This window comes from Ambystoma mexicanum, chromosome 2q, assembly GCF_040938575.1.
Source record: "Ambystoma mexicanum isolate Mex_15411 chromosome 2q, UKY_AmexF1_1, whole genome shotgun sequence".
NCBI lineage: Eukaryota > Metazoa > Chordata > Amphibia > Caudata > Ambystomatidae > Ambystoma > Ambystoma mexicanum.
This window is the reverse complement of record NC_090924.1, coordinates 638475126-638496926: the sequence shown is the minus strand read 5'-3', so window position 1 is coordinate 638496926 and position 21801 is coordinate 638475126. Positions and strand designations below refer to the sequence as shown.

The window sequence follows — 21801 nt, the reverse complement described above, 5'->3', positions numbered from 1 at the left end:
AACACGATAAAAAGGACAAATAACCAGGAAAATCTTTCAAACCTCCTCCTAAACAAACCAGAAACATACCAAAACTCCTCCAACACACCACCAAATTGTGCGCCTGCCCTTTGCTCCGCCTTCTACCTCCAAACAAAACCCACAAGATGAGCAACAAATGCTGGGCCTTTTATAGGCCCTCGAGCCTTTTCCTTAAGTAGCTCAAGCCCTCTGATTGGCTGGTCAAACTTCTTTATTGAGGACCAATCCTCACTATTGGACCGCAGGCCTCAAACCCTACTTCAAGACTTCAAGACTGGAGGCCAAGATCAACCCATAGGAAATTCCCTGGTAATACAGTGAACAGACCTAGCCAGAAAGCTTACTTTCCTACGCGGCATATTTTGGGAATTTCAAGCAACCATATTCAACAAAAAGACCTTGCATCACCTCGTCTCTACACACCAACTCCTCCAAACTATTTGTTTTTGTGCGTGGCATCCTTGGTTTAACAACAACATAAAGTACATCCCCTCGATCGAGTAGAAAGCAGACAGTTTGAGCTGGCAAACATACAGCACAGGATAGAAGGCTGTGCCCAAATAAGTTACTAAATAATTGTTCATCAGCGGTCATTTGGTAGAATGGTTTTCTTTGGATTTGAAAGCAGTACACTAACATTGTGTGCATCCTACTACCAGCGGCTTTCATATAAGCAAAAACGCCAATCATGTAGCCTAACAGGAGGGCTTCAATTATTTAGAGTGTACCAAGACTTAATGGATAGGATGGTAGATGAGGCTGGAATTGTATGTGCTCAGTCAGGTGAACCAGAGAAGAAGAGATCTTTAGAAAGGTGGGTAGATTTATTAGTGGAAAGCAAAGAGAGAGAGAGAGAGAGAGAGAGAGAAAGAAAGTGAAAGAGAGAGAGAGAGAGCGTGTGTGTGTGAGAGAGAGAGAGAGAGATACGTACACTTTGACGATTTCCTCCATTCACTTAGAAACAAGGCAAGCAGCACCGATTTGTAACATGGCAACTTCACTTAAACTACGGCCCCACACACCGACCTCTTCGAGCAACAATACTCCACAAATTGAAAGGCATCTTCCTGGAAAAATAGCTGAACTGAAAGGGCATAGTCAAGGCACTTGGTCCTCTGTTGCCCCTTTTTAAAGATGGACATAAATCTAATTCTTAGTACATCAAAAACAGCATCGAAATGCGTAGTCTCCCGCCCATTAGAAGCTGTGAAAGACAACACCCAGTCACCCCAGCCTGCTAATGAGCAACAGCATAAACACTGCCCCAATTTCCAGAGACTTTCATGATGATGGCCCAGCAAGAGACTCCTCCATATATCCATCCTAGGTATAGAAACCCTTAAAAATATCAGCCCACCACCAATATCGTTATCGCGCTTAGATGCATGAGTCCTGCATGACGCTATATTTAAAAATGTAATGTTGATATTAGTAATAGTACGTGTAGTATCTCTTACAATTGGGAAAATCCTTGTAAAACAGTGGCAGCCAAACTCTGGGAATGCATTCCCACTGATTACCTCCCAGCAATGAACAGCTGTGCTTACAGCAGGCACTACATGAACAGCCGCAGTTGCCGATCACCTCTGCCTTCCTGTCTTTCAACACAACAGACCCGCTATGTCTGCTCATCCATGCCAAATAAGCATTGGCAAAGCCATAGCCCTGGCTTTCCTTTAGCATTGGGATAGGCATTTTCAAGGCACTGACATAATGATATTCCTTGGCCAAAAGATGGCAGCACCTGGCAAATGGCCTTAGTACCTGGGCATATTATGAAAGTGCCTGGCAAATGCTTATCTAATGTCTATGGAAGAGCCAAAGGTGCTGAGTTTGGCATGCTTGGTTTTTACAGGCATTCGGTGCCAGGAACGTATAGAACACACAGTTTTAACTCAAGTGGCTGAAGGAACACTTTGTTGCCCCATTTGTATTACACCCTGGAGATGGCTTACCAATGCAATGAAGGCATTACCTTTCAGCAGACTGCTTGGAAATAATGCTGACATGGTGGCATCCCCTTAAAATGCAGAGTTAGCTTAAGCAGACCCTGGGTGTTGTGGCAGAGGGGCTGGGGAGGTTGCGTAAAAAAGTCAGGCAGTGGGTGGGAATGGCCGTAGGGAACCTTCATGGACATGGGGACCATCATGGACATGGGCAGTCAATGGGTGGTTAAAACCCAAACAACACCTACAGGCTCTGTGTCCATCCTCACATCCCACCACTCTCCTGTTTGCACTTCCCATGCCAGAGCTTACAGCACTACCTAATAGCTAAAACGACTACATGTCAGTATTCAGGAAGGTGTCTACCTGTGCTCCCCACTGCACTGCAAACACCAGTGGTGACCTCTTGCACATGGATGTCAACGTTTTCGGAACCAGACCTACTGTTTATTTAATAATTAGTCCTACCTAGTGATTGGACGGTCACAGATCACCCTTTGAATTATATATAGAATCATAATGACATTGTATCATGATTTCTGTTTCAGTCTCTCACAGAATGGAATAAGCGACCTTGGTGTGAAGAAAATGGCGCACGCTCTTCCATCCTTAGCTTGCCTGCAAAAACTAAGGTACATTTATTTTCACGTTCAGAATGAATTGCTTCTAGTCATCTGGAGGGTTAAATATCCAGCTCCTCCCATTTTTAAACAATGCACGGTTATCAGTTGTCAGGCTAATTTTATATGGGGTGGTGCAGGAAGTTGAGGCGTAAAAGCAAGGTGTGAGGTTTCATGCATGCACCCCTTCTATGCCCCATTTTTGTACACTTATAAAGCAAAGGAGGGGGATGGAGCAGAGTTTAAAGCCCTGGTGTGCTGATCTCCTCCATTTTGTCACTACACTTAGTTTTGCCCCTGAGTGATATTTTCATGCAAGCCTAAAACGAAGGGATTCCAATGGAATTGTAATTGTTTATTTGTACAGTGCTTATACACAAGTGAAGTTCTTCAAAGCGGGAAGTGAGCAAGGGAAGAACAGTAGTCATTCTTAGGCCTTGAAGTTTCCAAATGATCTAACAAAAAGTAAATAGCGTACTAGGCCTGACTGCATTTCACCTAGTCCAAGTGCATGAAGTGTAACAGGCTCAACCAGATTAGGCAGGGGAGACAAAGGGGGCCAAGCAGAATTTACTAGGACTAGTGAATTCAGGTCATGCAAAGGTACAGACAGAGGTGCAAAGGAGGAGGTAGGGGGAAACAAGTGTACCCAGTCTAGCAGGGCCATGGATTAAGTGCAAAGATGTTACCTCTCTCATCGAACATATGTGCAGTGGGGGTTACCCCTCTCATGGAACAAAATCTGAAAGTGCAGTAGTGCTGCACATAGTGCACAGGCCTGGATGCAAGTGCAACGTCTGGCAGGTGAGGCTGGGGCCTGTGAGGCTCTGGAAGTGAGCCAGGCGACCAGTCAGCAAAAACTGAGCAGAGTCAGGGGAGAGATGAGGAGTGAGGCTGGAGAGGAAGAGAGGGAAGGTTAGCAAGGGAGAGGGAGAGAGGAAGAGAAAAGGAAGGTCTTGAGGAGTTTCCGGAATTTAAGGAGTTCTGGCTCAAGGCAGAGAGAGGCAGGGAGGCTGTTCCAGAGAGAGGCACCTGCAGAGGATAAAGATCTACCCCCAAATTTCTGCTTGGAAAAACGGCTCACACGCAGAGAGTTGGAGGAGGCCGAGTGGTGACCTCTAGAAGGAGAGTAATTAGGAAGAGAGCGTTGTAGAGAGTGCGGGCCCCGGCCCCAGAAAGCCTTGTGGACTATGCAGAAGGTCTTGTACTTGAAACTTGATCCTAGCAGCCACGGGAAGCCAGTGGAGGGATTTCAGTCCCGGAGAGATGCAGACCCTGTGTTGGAGGCCAAGGATAAGTCTTGCAGGTCTGTTCAGGATGAGTTGTAGCAGGCAGAGAGTAGAAGTAGGCAGATTGAAAAAGAGGCTATTGCAGTAGTCCAGCCTAAAGAGAACCAGGGCTCTGGAGGCGGTGAGCCTTTGGAGGAAGGTGAGAAAAGGTAGAATACCTCTGAGGAGGTGCAGCTGGCAGTGGCACCTTTTAGAGATGTCTGAGATGTGAGATGAGAAGGAGAGAGTGGAGTGAAAAATTACCCCAGTTTGTTTGCCTCACTCGCAGGTGAGGGCACAGGGCCAAGGGAGGCCGACCAGTGGAAAATTGGGAAAGCGGGGGTAGGGATCCCAATGAGGACAATCTCTGCCTTACTGGCATTGAGGCAGATATTGTTAGCAGCACACCAAGACTGATTTGCAGACAGACATTCAGGAATGAGCGAGGAGGAGGAAGAGGGCGAGGGTAGCCTGATGGAGAGCTGTGTGTCAATCGCATAACACTGAAAGTTAGAGGTTAAGGTAGAGATCAAGTGGGCCAGAGGGGCCATGTAGACATTGAAAAACCATGGGGATAGGTTAGATCCCTAGAGGACGCCACTAGTGGAGAGTGTGATAGCGTAGAGAAAGGACCCAAGTTCCACCTGGGAAGGACGGTTAGAGAGAAAGGAGGCAAGCCACGCCAGGGCCAGATCTGTCATACCCAGGGTATCACAGAGACGGGAGATCAGGATGTTGTGGTTTACAGTGTCGAAGACAGAAGAGAGATTGAGAAGAATGAGGACAGAAGGAGAGTTAGAGTCAAGATTTGAGACCAGATTTTCACGGGTGTTCAGAAGAGCAGTTTCCGTGCCTCTGGATGCTCTAAAGCCAGACTAATAGCCGTGGTAACATCCAACAGATTCACTATGGAGGGTAAACTGAAAGATAGCTCATTTCTCCAGGAGTTTTCCCAGGAAAGGAATGAAAGAGATCGGGCGATAGTTAGCCAGGATAGAAAGGTCAGCAGAGTGATGTTTGAGCAGAGGGTGCACAAGAGAGTGCTTGAAAGAAGTGCAGAAAACTCCAGTGGCGAAAGAGAGGTTGCATAGGTCAGCCAAGGCTGGAGCAAGAGAATCTATGTTGTCCTTGATGGTTTTAGAAGGGCAAGGGTCAACCTGTTTGGAGGAGGCTTTCATGGACCAGACTTGTCTAGAGGCCTCCTCAGGTGTGAGAGGGGAGATGAAGGAGAGAAGAGGGGGCTTAGCCGAGGGGGGCCCAAGAGAAATGGGTGCAGGCGAAGGTGTTGTGGGGGAGAGAGAGGACAGGATATCCTGTGTTTTGGCAGTGAAATGGGCAGCGAGAACCGAGCAAAGGACCTGGGTGGGTGCAGTAGAAGATGAGGCTGCAGGAGGATTGGCCAGTTCCTTGCAGACTTTCAAGAGTTCAGCCGTGTTGTTAGATGCCCCTGAGATGCAGACTTGAATATGAATGCTTTTCTTGGAGTGGATGCAGAGTCTATATTGTCTTTGAAGAAGGCGGCAGGCCAGTTTGTCAGATGGTGCACCTGAAGATCCCCATTTCTGTTCTGCTGCTCTGCACTTTCGCTTAAGGGCAGCCAGCTCAGAGTCGTACCAAGAGTTGGAGTTGGAAGCTTCAGACAGGCTTTCGTGACAGGGGCAAGAATCTCAAGAGTGTTGGAGATGGAGAGGTGAAAGTTTGAGTGTGCTTTGTCAGGGTGGGAGTCAGCCGGAGGAGTAGAAGCAGGAGAGTAGGTGGAGGAAATGGCAGAAACTGTCACTCTTTTCATGGGTCGGATGATCTTGAAGGCAGGAAGTAGTGAAGGGAATGCCGGTGCTAGCGGAGAAGAGAGCTTCATGTGGGAAGAGAGAAGAGAATGATCAGTCCAGGAGAGTGAGGCAGTGAGAGGGACAGAGAGAGGGATGTCTGTGGAGATAAAAAACATCCAGAGTGTGGCCAGCGGTGTGTGTCGGGCCAGAAGGTAGAATGGAGAGAGAAAGAGAGTCACATAGGTTGCGGAAGGGACCTGAGGAGTTGGGAGAATCAAGATGGATGTTCAGATACCCCAGAATGAGGAGTTGGGAGGAGGAGGAAATAAGAGAAGAGGCTAGTCAGAGAGAAAGGGTGGGCAGGCGCAGCAGCTGATAGAAGGTGGCCAGAGTGAGAGCGGAGACAGTGGGGAGAGAGAGAGCCTGCAGACCAGACATTCAAAAGAAGAGTAGACCTGAGTGGGAATGATGAAAACAGGCATCCAATCAGGAAAGATCAAGGCTACTCCCCCTCCTGGTCTGCCAGGCCTGGGCACAGATAGGATCATGTAGCATCGTGGAGAAGAGTGTCAAAACTCATGACAGAACTGTCCTTGAGCCATGTCTCGAGATCAAGGAATTCAAGAGGTGGCAGATATCAGAGGAGTGCTTGACAGCAGAGAGAGAGCAATGTGGAGCATATTGCTGTTTTTGAAGGAATAACAAGGGGGGTACAGGGTATAGTAGTCCCCCAGTGAGCGGCGAGAGTACCTGAGAGACAGAGGCAGGATGGGGCAGAGGAGCTGAGGCTGGCAAGGATGTCAGGGAGGGGAGTATAGGCAAAGGAGTCAGGACAGTAGTAGAAGGCAAGGGAGCCAGTGTAAGAGGTTCCACAGGGGTTAAGGGAGCCACACATGCAGTGGCAGTGGGTGGCAAGGACACAAGTGAGGTGGAGGCTGATAAGGTTGTCAGAGCTGTGTGTGTATGCAAGATAGCCTGTACCTTTGCAAAACCCACGAAGCAGTTGTGAGAGAGGCAGTGAGGTTAGTAGGTGGTAAGGTAGCCAAGGTGTGCATAGGTGACAAGGGAGGATGGATGGCCATAGAAGCAGATGGCAAGGCAGCCCGTGTGGAGCAAAGTGGAAAGTTGATAAGTCTAGGAAGAAGCCTATCAAAAGGTTGGGTTGAGGCTCTTGTACCAGGATGGTACCATTTCAATAGACAGTTATGATGGCCCTGGTGGTGGAGAATAAGGCAAGAAGGACCTCCCAGCAGGTGCCACCATTAATGTGTGAGGAAAAGTAAAAAGAGAGCAGAGTGGCCATATGAAGAGTCCATAGGTCGGGAGAAGGAATGACAAAGACGATGTCGGTAAGAGTCTCTTTGCCGGAAGCACTAACGTAGGTGTAACATATGGGCCGGCCTGGGTTGGAGCCCAGTGTGTCCTTCTTGAGTTTCTTTCTGCCAGACTAAGTGAGAGGAGAAAATAGGAAATAGAGAAGCAGTTGGAGAAGATGGGAGAGATAGAAAGCACCATAAAGAGGGGCACATAATGTGGTATACTTAAACCAGGCAGAGCAGCTGAGGTGCTTATGAGGCAAGTAGGCAAGGGAGGGAGTAGGCAAACAAGGGGACACAACAGGACTGGGGAGAAACAGTGGGAACTGCAGAGGGTGGAGGAACAGAAAACAACCAGAACAGTGGGAAAGGGGGTAACCAGTCAGCGCAGTGCAAGGAAAAGGTAGGATGAGCCCACACCTAAATTCGATTTTTTTAAAAATAGGGCACATTATAGTGAAATGCAGGACCATCACAGATGGACTAAAACACACCTAAATCCACTACAATACAGCCCCTACTGTAGAGCAGGAGGCACCTATAGGAATTGGTTTTACTCTTCAGTTTTCCACTCCATCGTGTGGCAGTCTTATATTCTAACACATGTAAATTGCAAGCAGGCGCCCGGAAATGTTAGCACTTACGTGCTGTTATGTGCAATCACAAATGTTCTTGAGGCAGAGGGGAAAAGGAAAGTGTAAAAACGAGGTGGAGTCGCTTTTACTCTTCCATTTCCCTCTCCATCATAATTGTCGTCAGCAAATGATACTTTGCACAGGGTGTACCTTGATGGATTAAGCAGTTGTGAAACTGGGGCGGGTTACAGATAAATCCACTTCGATTTATGCCGGCATAAAAATCTCATGCAGGTGCATAAAGAAGTACTAACCCAAGACGGAGGAGTTCAGCGCAGCAGACATGTTATCCCCGATCTGTGTCTCTCCTCCACCTTATGTCAGCACGAAAATTGGCTGGAGCATTAAGTGAAGGCATAAAAGCATTACGCCCCTCTTTTCACGAGCTAACCATTTCGTAAGAGGCTGTGAATGTGTAAAATAGCATGCAGCGGACCCGACAGCACGGAAATGCAAGCATTGGTGGTCCACTGCATGCTTTTCAATTTCTTAGAAAACTTTCTCCTGTCCCTTTTAATCTGGATGTATTTGGGGCATGACAATATTACACAGTTGGTTATAAATAGCAAATTAAATTGTTAACAGTTATGAGGACAAAAACAATTTGAAAATAATGACATATCTTTTTCTTACTGAAATGGGGCTCATTTTCTAAAAAGTGCTAATTGCATGCATGGGACCTCCAACGAAAGCCTGTGCTATTGGGGCCCACGCATGCAATTATGTACATTTTCTAAAATGAAGTGCAAAAGTAAGGAGTGAAAACAGGGAAAATCACTTCAACTCTTCACTCTTACTCTCCTTGTCTTGTATCCCAATCCTCTTGCAAACAGTTCCAAAATGAGCCGAAGTGGCAAAGCAAGGCATAAACCACTTTACACCTTGGTTTTACTACTGATTTACCGCTTCGGGCCATTTCGCCTATGTGTAAGCAGTAAAGCGCTGGTCTCTGACATGAGGGCACCCTGCACTTTGCAAGTTCAACTCGCGTGGCAAGGGCGGCGTAGCCTTCATGCTTCCACAGGTACCATAAAATGGATCAAAATAACGCCTGTTATTACAGTGCTTCGAATCTGGCAGAGGAATCTGGCATTGAGTGTTATATATGAGCACGCATTATTAATTATTATTATGCAGGGAGGCCTAAGATACATCATTGGAACTGCGCTTTCGTTTCATAAGTCTTTCTAATAGGGTTAAATGTGTAATAAAGGAAGACTGCTTGCAATAAGCACTGTCATGCTTTAATGTCCATTGGTCTGCTACACACTCCGGGTTCATGGGTACACAGGTGGGAAGGTAGGAACACAAGACGGGAACTTAAGTGTGGTGAACACTGGCCCCCAGACCCATCCAGGCAGCTACACTCATGTCAACTGCCCCAACAGTAACATTCAGAACCCGAGCACACCAACATTCTACACACTAGAACCTACGCTATCAACCACTCCACTCAGACACATTACTATAAATGCTGCCCCTGGATTTAGATAATTTAAGTTCTTAGCTTTCAAAAAGAAAGAATGTGGCTGCTAAAATACAATTGTACCCAACTAATGTCTGATCAGAATAAGTAAATACAGTAATCAAGTCTATACACTGCTTATTATGAAAGAATGTTTCCAACTGTGAAACTACTAGCCCTTGCCTACTTATATTTTACTGCAAGCGCATATAAACAATAGCCTGACTGCATACTTGTACCTATACAGGCACTGTGACAAGGTCCCCTGCCTGGATCTGGGGACCAAGGGAGTGGCTCAGGGGATTGAGGGGATGATGGGCCCAGGGAGGCATGGGGAAGATCCCCTGGTCACACTCGCTGTGTGGCAGAGACAGTCACCGGAACCTCTTCCCTGGATCTCCTCCCAATTTACAGAGAGTAACGCTCCAATGGGGCAGACTGAAAGTTCTAGAACGGAAAACAACCAGCCAGAGTCAGTTTCGTGCACATAATATCAGCATTGCTTCTCCTGATAATGTTGCACTTTAACGCGTGTCATCAGAGAAGTCATTTCCATCTCTGCAATCCACTCCACAAGCGTCAGAGGCCCACGTTTGATACAATGGTGCAAGTTCACAGCTTTTGTACAGCAGGTTTTCCTTCACGTGACACTAATTTACCAATTCATCATCTCCTGGCAGAGCTTGCCCTTAGTGGAAATAATGTATTACACATTCTTCGCAACCTAACATTCTCTTAGTTTTAAAAAGCTTACCAACAGTTTTTCCAACATACAATTCCATACATGCTGACACTGAGAAAACAAGAGCCCGGGGTCCTGCACAGGCAGCCCTGAAGATTAACAGGAAGAAATAACAGTGTTATCTAAGATGATGGACAGGCCAGATTGAAGCTTGGTCTGGCTTTTGATGAAGTCCCCTTCCCGTCCCCATGTACAAGTGTGGAGAGTGGCCTTGGGGACTGGGTGATTTGACAAGCATGTGGATGATGGGCCCAGGAATGGAATGGTGAGGATCCCGGGGCACTCGCCCACTGCCCACCCAACTTGGCAAGGGACAGTGACATTGCAGACATTAAACCCTCTTCCTTCAGTATGACAAATATTAGTGAGTCCTTTCCAATGCCAGCTCCACAGAAGCCCATGCCCAATCCTCAAAATAGACTCAACCCTGTCCACAAGTATCTCTGAATTTCCCAGGCCCTAGCACCTAGTATGGCTGCATGTTCCTCATGGCACTCCCAACACCATGCGCATAAGGTCTCTGAGCTTGCAGAGGTTTGCAAACCCACAAAGTCTCTGGGCCCACAAGTTTGGGGAGGGTACAAAGAAACTACAGGGAATTCAAGACCAGCCAGAGGGGCCAGCACAACCCCCTGTGAACTTATTTACATGCAGCAAGCACTAAGCCTCTGTACACCTTCTCCCCACCCACGCAAGTAAACAGAGAGAATTTATAATGGCCACCATAGTAGATATACGTTTAGGTCAGCCCCCCTCAGTCTAAATCTGAACTTCAAGGAGAGAGGAAGCTTGGCCATTCCCAGACCTCAAATGTTCCAAGCCCACAGCAGTAGACCCTCCTACCTAGACCCGCACAGGGGAGAGGGAGTGTCACTATAACAGCCATCAAGCCCAGACCTGGCTTGTGGGTTGTTTGAGTGCATTGGGGTCAGCAGCAAGACCATTTTCAAAGGCATGGCATGGACTATGGACATGGGGCAGTTTCTTGGGGGGAGTGATTCAGGAGTGGAGACAAGGGTGATCTGACGGACGAGGTGGAAAACCAGAAGAGGTGATATCAGGAAGAGGTGGTGATAAACTAGAAGCAGATGGTTCATCTGGGGGAGAAGATAGAGGTCTCGAAGGAGGGGGCGGCATCACGATGCTTGTAACAAAAGAGTGGAAGGAGGATGAAGAGAACTGGTGGGGGATATATGAGGTGGTTTCAGAGAAACTGGAGAAGAAGACAACAGGTAGACAAGAAACACAGCATCTTGAGGAGGGATTGGTAAGAAGAGGAGGGATGGAGGAAGTTGCAACAGCAGAGGTGTGCTCATCGGAGGAAGAGGTCAAAGCCAAAGAGGCAAAACACCCAATGAGCATAGGAACGAACGGGGAAGCCAGGTCAGCCCAAGACAGCCAGAAGAGATGGAAGGAGAAGAATTGAGGATTCTAGATGCCAGTGTGGCATCAAATGTATCTGGAGCAGTGGAGGAGCTTGGTAACCCGGGGACAGGTTAGACAGCTCCAGGTTCAACCTCTCCATTCTTCTGAAGTTTCAATACTGTCTATACTTTGTGGAAGAGGCCCTGAGTGCCATTTCAGAGGGTCCAGACTCTGACCTTCCTTGTAACTGAAGGACACCGCTGTTAGCTCTAATAGCTGGGGATATGTGACCTGGGAGGCCCACGTCTAAGTTGCTGCTCCAGGAGAACTGATCACCCGGAGACTCAAGGGTGAAGGGCTGGACTTTCCAGACTGGCCAGAACTGGGGTTGTACTATTGTTGTTCCTGGAGTAACTCAAATTGTTTATTGCCTGAATGCTGTGTTTTTTCAGTAAAGGACCAAAACCATTATTCACTGTCCAGTCATTTCTATCACTTCTATGTGATTACTGCGCATCAGCAATACCGAATCCGAAAATGACAATGTTTTTTTCTTTATTTTTGCACAATTATATGCAAGGGAGACCTCCTGCAGCTGCCCAATACTCCCCTCACATAATGTATTACCCTACCCCACCCCCCACATATAATTGCTGTGAAATTTGCAATAAAAACATCCGCATTTTCAGATTCAGTATCTTTGTATTCGCAGTAACTGGGTTATACCATTTCTATCTCCACATGGCCTCCATGGCATGCTCCATAAACCCAACGTGAGGCCAGGCACACCGAGGAGCAGCTCCCAAAATCCCAACCCTGGCACACTTAAAGAACAAAGGTGCAGACCCTCACCAAATGCCTAACTCAAGGGGAGGGCACAAGAACAATACCCATCCAGAGTACCCCGGCTGCCAGTGTGGGCTGTTGGAGGAGGTTGTGGGAGGCAGTTTGATAGTAATATGAAGAACATTAAGGAGTTGCTGTAGACCAGAGGATAAGAAGGAAGACAATGAAAAGGAGATGAGATCAGGGGACAAAGGTGGTGTGGAGTAAGATTAGAAGAGGGAGGTGATAAGCTCAGGAATGATGGTTGTATAGAGGAGTCGAATTTGATAACATTGGAAGTTGAAGGTGGTACAGGAGAGGAGGGCGGGTTAAATACGCAAGTGGGTGTGGTTCAGAAGAGGCAACAGTGATACCATCAGGAGGTGAAGAAAGTATAAAAGAGTAAAAGAAGGTAACATCAGAAAGGAAGCAGTCAGTGGCAACATTCAGAGAGGAAGGAGGCACCAGAGATGGGTAAGCCTAGACAGTCAGAAGCAAAGGCATTGTTAACATAAAGAGGTTCAGGAAAATGGCATCCTTGTCCAGAATACCATCTCCCCATTCTCCTGTCTCCTTTTTCCTTTTCGTTGTTTTTCTACTAACCTATCATTGGCATATATCCTGCTTTCAAGCACACACGATGCTTGCCATAAAATGGAAGATCCCCATTTTTTTAAATATAGTTATGACGTAAAGAACCTAGAAGTAATGCATCATAGCATCCTTACTATGTTGGTGAATTACTTGGCGCCTAACTAAAATAGTCTTCATAATAGCTTTTCTTTGTTTTTCAGCTTATACAATAATCACATATGTGATGATGGAGCAGAAACCATTGCAGACACACTCCCTTTGCTGTCATCCCTTACAATGCTGGCGTAAGTGTACAATGTGATCAAAGGAGCCTTGCTAGAGTGCCTATAAGGATATGGCTATAGAAACCTATACAGTTGGGAGTTTGTACAATGGAAGGCCACAAGGAGCTCATAGACAATGCTTCTGTAGAACTACCAAGGTCTGGTGGTAGGCTTATGTGCCTGGGATTTCTATTTCGCAATTACCTCACCTCTTTCATTGGGTGCAATCCATGTACTTTCACGAGTGTCTCCTCCATAAGTCAAGGGATAGCCAGTAGTGGACTAACAATTCACTGAATTCGTAATGTGAGAAGACTGGGACATAAACTCTGTCAAAACAGCTGGTCATGCACCCAAGCCAGCACATTTCCAAGGTGCTCTCCAACATAATTGGGTCATAATCAAATGTTTGAGGCGACCGGTCACGCTGTGAAGTTCTGTGCTGCCGTGTTTCATTGATGGCCCTCCATCCTATGCAGTGAGATGTGGTGTGTAAGACACCATCTGCTTGTGGTGATAGGAACTTGAACTAGGCATGGCAGAATATCCACAGCCTCGCGGTACCTGAGGGATAGGATTTCTACTTTATGGTTTGCCTTCCCAAAGAGAAATGTTTATCCAGCGCCACTGCGGGTGAATTCAGACTATGTTTGCATTCTCTAGAAAATGAAGAACAATTGGCAAAGTCAGACTTGGGTTCGGAAGGATGACGAGAGGACCCTTTGTAAGCACTAAAAGGGACTTCACAAAGACACTTTTCCTGGTGAAAAACTAAAATCCCTGTCAGGCCTCCTCGGCTGTCTAAGAATAATCGTATGTGCATTGGAGATGTACCTGCAGAAGGTGCAAAACCAAGTAAAATACTTGATATCAGATTAGAATATGTGCCTGTGTGTTAATGGTGTGCTGCAAACCCCAATCCACAGCGATTTCAGGAAAAGAGGACATTTGTGGGTGTCCATGCACTGCAGTAGTGCAGGGAAGAGATAAAGCAGAAACAGTTGAGTGGGAGGAGGTACTAATGTCTCTGAAATCCCAAACCCTAAATATACATATACATAGAGTGGTTGTGGAGGGCTTCATGCTCGATTCTTTGTGTTTCCAAGCGCTGCAACACTAGCTGTGACTATTACACAACTTAATGGTACTCAATTTATTGAACTCAAATTTCAACGTGTAAAGTGCAGTTTGCACCCAAATTAGAGGCGAGTGGCTAACAAATGAGCTAGCCACGTGGACCTTGTTTAAAGATGCTGTGAGCAAAAGGAAGGACACCAAAATGCATGAAAACTGTGGCTATATCCCTCTTTATCTAACCCTAAACTTTCATTTCATTGACACACTATTTTCCCGCCAATATGTCAATGAGACGTGGTGGACACAGCTGCCACAAGTGCTAGCTATCATTTTGCACCGAGGTGTCTCCTTGCCACTAAGCAGGGCTTGCACATGGATGCTTTGCCCACAGTGCACGCATGCGCCTTGAGATGACTGTAGCTTGAGATGCCCTCAGGCACATGTCATACCTGGAAACCAAATCTGTGCTAACCACATTAGTCTACTGATGGAACTACCGCACTCTTGCCCAACTTCAGCTTAAACAGCACATTTCAGTGCAAAGAGCATTTTGGAACAAACTGAACCGTCACCCCGACAGTGTCAAGAGAAAGCTGCCCTCTCATTAATTTGGTCTCGGTATCTTTCAGAGAAAAAGAAAAGTTATCCGACTCTAAATGTGTTCATGCCAAATGTGTTCCCCCAAAGTGTGAACCCCCGTTGCACTGGAGGGATTCTTTTATCAGAAGCTCACAACATGCACTGTGTATATTGTTGGGTGGTGTGGAGGCATTAGGCCACAGCTGGTGTAAGGCGTGGCGGCTCCCACTGTTTTGAATGTTCGATTTTGCTTCTGTACAATATCCAGGAACTCCACTCTTCCTCCACAGCGGTGGCTAAGCAGCAATGATTCTAATCTACATCTTTTAAAAGACATGCTCCCTTTTGGGTGATAACCTCCTGGGCAGCCACCTGACCCGTAGGCTAATAAACAGCGTGCTCAGAGTCGTAGGTAGGACAAAATGTGACTCTCTTAGGGTCGTGTATTAAGTATTGTGCAAGTCTGAAAAGGCGTATGTTTATGCTAGAGTCCTAAATCCTGGAACACTCTCAAAATGGGGATTTGTACTGTCCAAGTTTCATGTACTTCTTTAGACAGCAGTAGACTAATGTAAATTGAGTTTTACGTCATTGTACCTCGTCTATTCAAGAACCCTTTCTAATGTGGTTGTAAACACTTTGGCTAGTAACATATTTAACATGCAAAAGACGACTGTACCAAATTAATTGTGTGTCTTTGATTTCAGCCTGCAGTTCAACCGAATAACTGACATTGGAGCCCAGAAGCTGACAGAAAGTCTCAGAAAATGTCCCACAATTAAAAGCTTATCGTAAGTCTTTGCCCATTAATAATGGACTGGTTCACATCATTGTTACATTGTGTGGTTTTTTAAAGTTGTAGTTCAACAGTCTTTGTTCCTCATTACAATATGTATTTCCATGATGGTGCGTTATCATAAGATGGGCAACCTCACTTGCCCCCTAAAAAAGAGTTTAACCTCTGTCTGTCATGGAAAACTGAAGCAGCACTCAGTTTGAGGTGAGGTTGATTAATCAAATCTTTAATAGCAGCTTTGCAGGTTTAACACAGACCAGAAGATCATACAGTTCCCATTCAATCTCAGACTGTGTTCGCCTGCCGAGCGAAGCAAGGGCTTTAACGGAACTCCGGGGGCATTACCCGGCTGATAATGGCCCCCCTCTGAGGGCCACATTGCCACTAGTACCCTGGCACGTCGTACTGTGGTACTAATTGCAATTTTTCTTAGTTGAGAAATGGCACTGCGACTGTTTCTGGACTAAGAAAAAAAGCAAAAACAAAATGGCTGCCAGGGATCAGGGAGGAGGGACTACACATAGTCCCTTCTCCCTTTCCATGGCGGCCAGTAAAACAAATGTAAAAAAAAAATTCAAAAAATGTCCACCATGGAAATGGTGATGGGACTACACGTAGTCCATTCTCCCTTTCCATGGCAGCCACTCGTGGAAAAATCTCCGGGACGCAGCGATGCACCAAGCCTTGATGGGTGCGTAAGGCCCGTGCCAGGGCTGATGAGCTTGCTCTTTACAAGCTCATTGACCTTTGCTGGGTACTAATAACCTTTACAGACTTTCTACGTGAATTGGTCTCAATGCAGCAAGTGGAAAATTTCATGACCTCACTTAGGCAGGAATTGAGTCTTCCCCAATCAACATATTAGCGAACTCTGTAGACCCATGCAAAATTAGACACTCAAGGTAAATTTAGAGTCTATATAACTTAATCACCTTTCTCTAATATATTTTTGGCAGTGCAAGCATGTCTCTAAATCATGTTCTAGTGCTGCAGATTGCAAATGTATGAGTCAATAGATTCCTAATTGCCAGACTGCCTTTCTCCATTCTGTCTGCAGACCCACAATTTCAAAATTCTTTCTTTCTTCAGCTGCATTGGGCCAGGTCTTATATTTCTCAATTTAACATACTCTTTACATTTGCATTAAATTCCTTTCCACTTACATTTCCCGTAAACAATCTTTAAGCATACATTTGCATTTTTCCCTTGCACATTCTTAGCTTCCTAATCTGGGAGAACAAGAGTCCGTCACGCTGGCCCTCACCTTCAAACCCTGACCACAAGAAAGAGAGCATCCCCCGTATCCTTGAATGTAGCTTCTATAACTGGAAAAGTGAACTGCTTTCCACTGTTGCGAAACCTTGCAATGGTTTAGCCCTTTTCAGTCCCTCCCCTTTCAGGCGTTCCCCTTTTCTGCGGTCACAGCTATTCTCCACCGTCCCCTGCCAGCGTGGACGTTGAAGAGGCAGTTTTCCTATGTCAGAATTTTTGTGGGACTTCACCCTCGATAACCAGCATTTCTAAATGCCTGGACTGCCCGTGGTTTCACTAACCATCAGGTGAATTTAGACCTCTGATGGTTGTTTAGGGGGTGTACATTGCAGGTGCCATCCCCTCTTCTGCGTCTTGTACTAGATTTCATGGGATTGGAAGTCGCGACTCTCCTTTGCCAATGGGCCAGTATTAGAGCCTTCAAACTGATATGTCTTATTGGCCATTGAGCCTTTTGACATGCACCCCCTTCACATCTTCTACAGACGGTGATCACTCAAGCATGGTACTTTGCCTTCTTGTTTGTTTTCGTGTGGTCCTTCACTCCATTGAGTTCCCTCCATTTTAGAATGCAAGGAAAGAGCCTCCTGACTTCCTATCAACAAAGATCATTTGTGTTGCCATCACTTTATCAAGGAGCTTGTTGGATCTGGGGTGCTGCTGGATAAAGGCCCATGGTTGGCGTGTTTTTATTATGTTCCTTCTTTTGTAGTGAAACTCCTTTCGACTTCCCAGTGTCATCGGGATATAACCCAGTTTTCCCTGATCCTTCCTCTCCTTACGTGGTATTACTTCACATGTTGTATGTCCGCCAGACATTGGGAGCTTATGTTTAGCTTGTTTCATACTCTAATAAATCAGAGTACCTTGTAGTGTTATGTCTGCTCCTTCCTTTGGTAGTCTTAAACCCTGCACAGCTGTGCAACGTTAATGAGTCTGGTTCACTATCTCTCTGGTAGACAGACAGGCAGAACTGGATGTGCTGGTAAACGTTCCAGGTCCTTACGCAAGGGATATGTCTGTGTTTTGGGTCGTTTGGCAAAAGGTCACACTGGTGGACATTTGTAAGCAATTACATGGGCTTCCGCACACACCTGCCTGCAGCACAGTAGACCGGAGGTAGGTAGCATGTGGATCTAGCATTTGCTATCCGGCTATTGCAGTCTCTTGTGAGATCAGTCTCCTCTTGTATTGTATCGTATTTGTCATTTATATAGCACCACTTCCCCATTTGTATGGCCTCAATGCGCTTTGTGGTTGGAACTCCCTCGGGGACCGAAGTCCGTGTATGGGAGATTCTAAGAGTTAACTTTAAGATGCGTGTGTGCATTCTGCCAGGTTAGGGGTTAGGAGGGCTGGCGAGGCTCCAGTAAACAGCCCGGAAATCAGGAACGTGGGCGGGTGCGTAGAGTGCTAGTGTGGGAGACGCGGTGTGTGCCCAGCTAGACCGAAATATTTCATTGCTTGTTGCTGTATACTAGTGGCAGAGGTGTTGAGGCACGTCAGGTGTTTCAGTGTGGACGGCTATGCGAGCTGTTAGGCTGGATTTGCATAGCCATAGCTGCATGCTATAGTTCTTGGGTTGAGAGGTGCATTGCATTGGAATGTCTCTTTGTTAAATATGGGTCAACGCTGGGGGAGTTGTGGCGTATCCTCATTGAACTAAGCCCTGTGATGTTAAAAGGGCATGAGTGGCAAAGCCTGGGATATTTAACCGGGATCGTCATTCCGCCACATACGTCTCTACATAATCCTTATGTTGCCTTGTCATCCAAACTAGTGCAATATACTTCCTTCTAACAGCGTGGCCAAGGAGGGGCTGTAGCAGGCCCTCAAAGGGAATGCTAGGGTGACTCACCCTCGTTAAGCAAGTGCTGTGATAGGGAAGAGCAGGTCTCAGTTTAATGTAAATATGTCTGCATGCTTGAAGTTCACTGTGCGCAAAGGGAACACATGCATTACACATTTTGAGTGTTATGCGGTACAAATGTGGTAATTTTTTACTACACATTTCACTGCATTTTTCCCATCCCTCATAATAACTGCATATGGTGACATTGGCAGTAAATCAGTGGACTGATTTCAAACGCATACAGTAGCAAGGACCTTAAAAATGTTATTGAGAAAGCGCCACATCAGAGTTCCTTTCGCCCCCAACTCAGTTCCCCAATTGAGCGCCTGGAGGCCATGGAAATGGCAGCGTTGCACTATATAAGTCAGCTTAACATGCCATAAACTGGAAGGTGAAGCTGGTGTGCGTTTGCGATGAGCCGTGCATAGTAGATGTCTGGTGCATGATATGACCAGACATCTGGCCGCAAGTGGCCGCAAGCAAGAGCATTTATTTCCAGGACATAGACACCACATTGGCTAAACTTGCTGATAAATATACCGCTTTAAAGACCCGAAAGTCTCTGTCTGTGCCCTTTCAATCCCCAGCTAGACAAGAGCGAAGACAGGAAGTGGATCATACCAACACCTGAGCGGTTCTTGGAATTTGAGGCAATACGCATTAAACGGTAAAAACTCCAAGAAAAAAACGCCACACCGGATTTGAACCTAATTTCCCCACTATGAAATAATGTAATATAGTGGTAGAGTAAATAATCCGATCTCTGTTTATTGTGCCTTCCCCCCTGCAAGTGCAATAGCCTGCCTTATGTGTGTGGCAGGATTTAGTGGTTTCTGGGGAAAGAGGGGGCACACGAGGCTAACATACAATGAGACACAGAGAGCGCGAACAAGTTGCTCAACTACAGGTTTTTAAAATATATAAAGTTTTTATATTAAGAACGTTATCCGCAAATGCTGTCTTCTTCGCCGTAGATGCTCTACTAGAAAAATGCCCGCACTTCGCAGATTATAAGAACCCGAACCCAAACGTCCGTTTTAGTTTAGAATGAACTGCTAGCAAAGCCCGCCCGTTGCCTGTTGATGTGGGTAGAGGAGAGGGGACAGAGAACAATAACTGGGCCACGCACTCTACACAATTATATTGCGTGATGTGTACTAGCTGCCGCGTGGCACGAGCATAGGCGGCGCATCGCGTTAAGAAAAGATTCTCCTTCAATCTATCGGTCCCTGTTTTCCCGCCCCTCAGACTCAGCAGAACGAGGGAGGGGTGGCAGCCGGAACTTGGCAATTCCATTCCTTGGCAGCAGTCGCACGTTCTGAGAAAGCACCGGACGTCTCTTTATTGCAGTGACCACCCGCTGTTGTCACCTCCCCCATTCTTAGAAAAGGGTCGATTGTTTCATAAAAACATAATGCAAACAGTGTCGTATATTGGTTATACTGTGGTGCTGAAGGCCTATGGTATACAGAACCAGGTGTCCCTGTGCCAGCAAGACATAAAAGATGCTCGCTATACAATAACCTTACCTGTTTCAAACAATACTTCTTAGAAGAAATGTCTTTCGGTGCCCCGCTTTAGAAATTGGCGCCCATGGAAAGCTTTGGCGCTGCATTGATTCCAGTTTAGGCTTAGGCTGCCACCTTCTGTTTGTGCATGGAAGTTAACGAGAAACCCATCGGATTTCCTTTTATGAAGCGTGTAAAAAGCTCAGGCGTTTCACCAAGGGCTTTGGTTGACTCTCCACTTTGGACGGGGACCAGCTGAGAAAGGGAAGGCCCATACAACGATGTGCCCTGGCACTCATTTTCTGAAACTAATGTTAAAACGTAGCCGTCCCATCTTCATTGATTCTGCAAAACCCGCGTTTTTTGCTTGGACACACTCTCACTCTTGGTCACGCTTAAGCAGCAAACTGGTGAACGAGACGTTGATTAAGTTTCGTCCATAATTGTGTGCTTTATATACCGTTTGCTCAGTCACTTTATAACATGTTTATACACACACACATGCATGCATATCCGTGTGCGCACGGATTGACTGGCCTATACCCGTACCCAAATTCAGACATAGTTTACCTCCTGTTCTCTACGAGGTCTATGTAATGGCGAACTACATGTGTTGTAATATCTGCATATGTTTGAGCAATCAACAACATAAACTACGTTCATGAATGTAATGAGAAAGCAGAAAGGGCAATGGTAATCCTGGAACCGAACAATGGGAGAGCAGAGAGGTAGCCCACCTAGAGCAAGTAAGCAGGCTCTCCTTTACATTAAGGTACCGATTCATGAAATAATGTGCGTGAAAAATCGGGACTTTGTGTGCCAAACTGCGTGCGAAATCCCGTTTGTCGATTCATGGAATAGGCTGCACGGTACTTTTTCGTACTTTGCGGGGACGTTGCGCAGGTTCGGCATGTCACTGCAAGAGGCCGAGTGCCTTAAGTGAGACACCACGCAGAGCCTGGGCATGGCTTGCGCAGAGGGCAGGGTAGGGGGGCGGAACACAGAAAATGAGGAAGAACAAGGCAAAAAGTGGGCGTTGCGAGGGACGGCCCGCAGGCAGTCCATTGCATACCCACTATTGCGTGGAACGATAAGTGTTCATGGATCCGAGATCGCAAACTCTCGGTGCGGAAATGGCCACACGAAGCCCTCATACTATCCGCCACCTGAAGGCCGGCGTACAGACAATTGCGCATAGTATTCACCATGCAGGAGTAAGATCAAGTGTCAGATTTAGGGGTGCGTGTACGCAGCCATGGTTCCGATCTGACTTAAGGGTGCGCATATGTAGTGTAGCCGGGTGCAGGAACAGTTTACGGGGTTCATACGCACATTTTTTACCCGAGTTACGATCATTTGAACGCATGTTGTCGTGGTGCCACAGTTATGGGGGACCCCACTCAGGGTCCTGGAGATGCAGGCCTGATTGCAAGGGCCCGACACACTGTTTGAAGGGTGTGTGTATTCACGCCCGGGGGAGCACGCAGAGGTAGCTGTTCTGGCTGTTTTTCCTTTACGTGGGGTGTGTCAGTGGTGTTTCTCGGTCACGACTTGCGTATACGGTTACTTTGCGCAGACAATTTCATGAATACACGGAGCGTGTATGTTCTATTATGCGTGCAGGCTCGTGCAGTGTTGTTCTCGGCGCGCAGCCTTTGCGGGATAAATGCACACTTTTCCATGAATCGGGCCCTTAGTCTCCTTCGTCTGATAGCTTTTATCTCTGGCGTTGGTCGTTATATAGCCCCTTCTGTATTTCTTTTTTGCTCCTCGTGCACTGAGTTACCTGGTGACCTGCTGCTACAAAGTTCTGGAAAGTAAATATCACTTGCTGTTTCTTGACCTTCTTTTTGCCTCCGCTCCCAGTCCCGACAAACTACAACCCTTA

The 21801-nt window shown here is 46.6% G+C and overlaps 1 protein-coding gene across 11 annotated transcripts in view; it reads left to right on the top strand.

Moving 5' to 3' along the window:
* CIITA (class II major histocompatibility complex transactivator) overlaps window positions 1-21801 on the top strand; it is an 807875-nt gene that overhangs the window by 723407 nt on the left and 62667 nt on the right. For all 11 annotated transcript variants that reach the window (XM_069647820.1, XM_069647816.1, XM_069647817.1 and 8 more), the window contains 3 exons: window positions 2516-2599; window positions 12767-12850; window positions 15193-15276. In XM_069647820.1, coding sequence (XP_069503921.1) covers window positions 2516-2599; window positions 12767-12850; window positions 15193-15276 — 252 coding nt within the window. The remainder of the gene's footprint in view (window positions 1-2515; window positions 2600-12766; window positions 12851-15192; window positions 15277-21801) is intronic.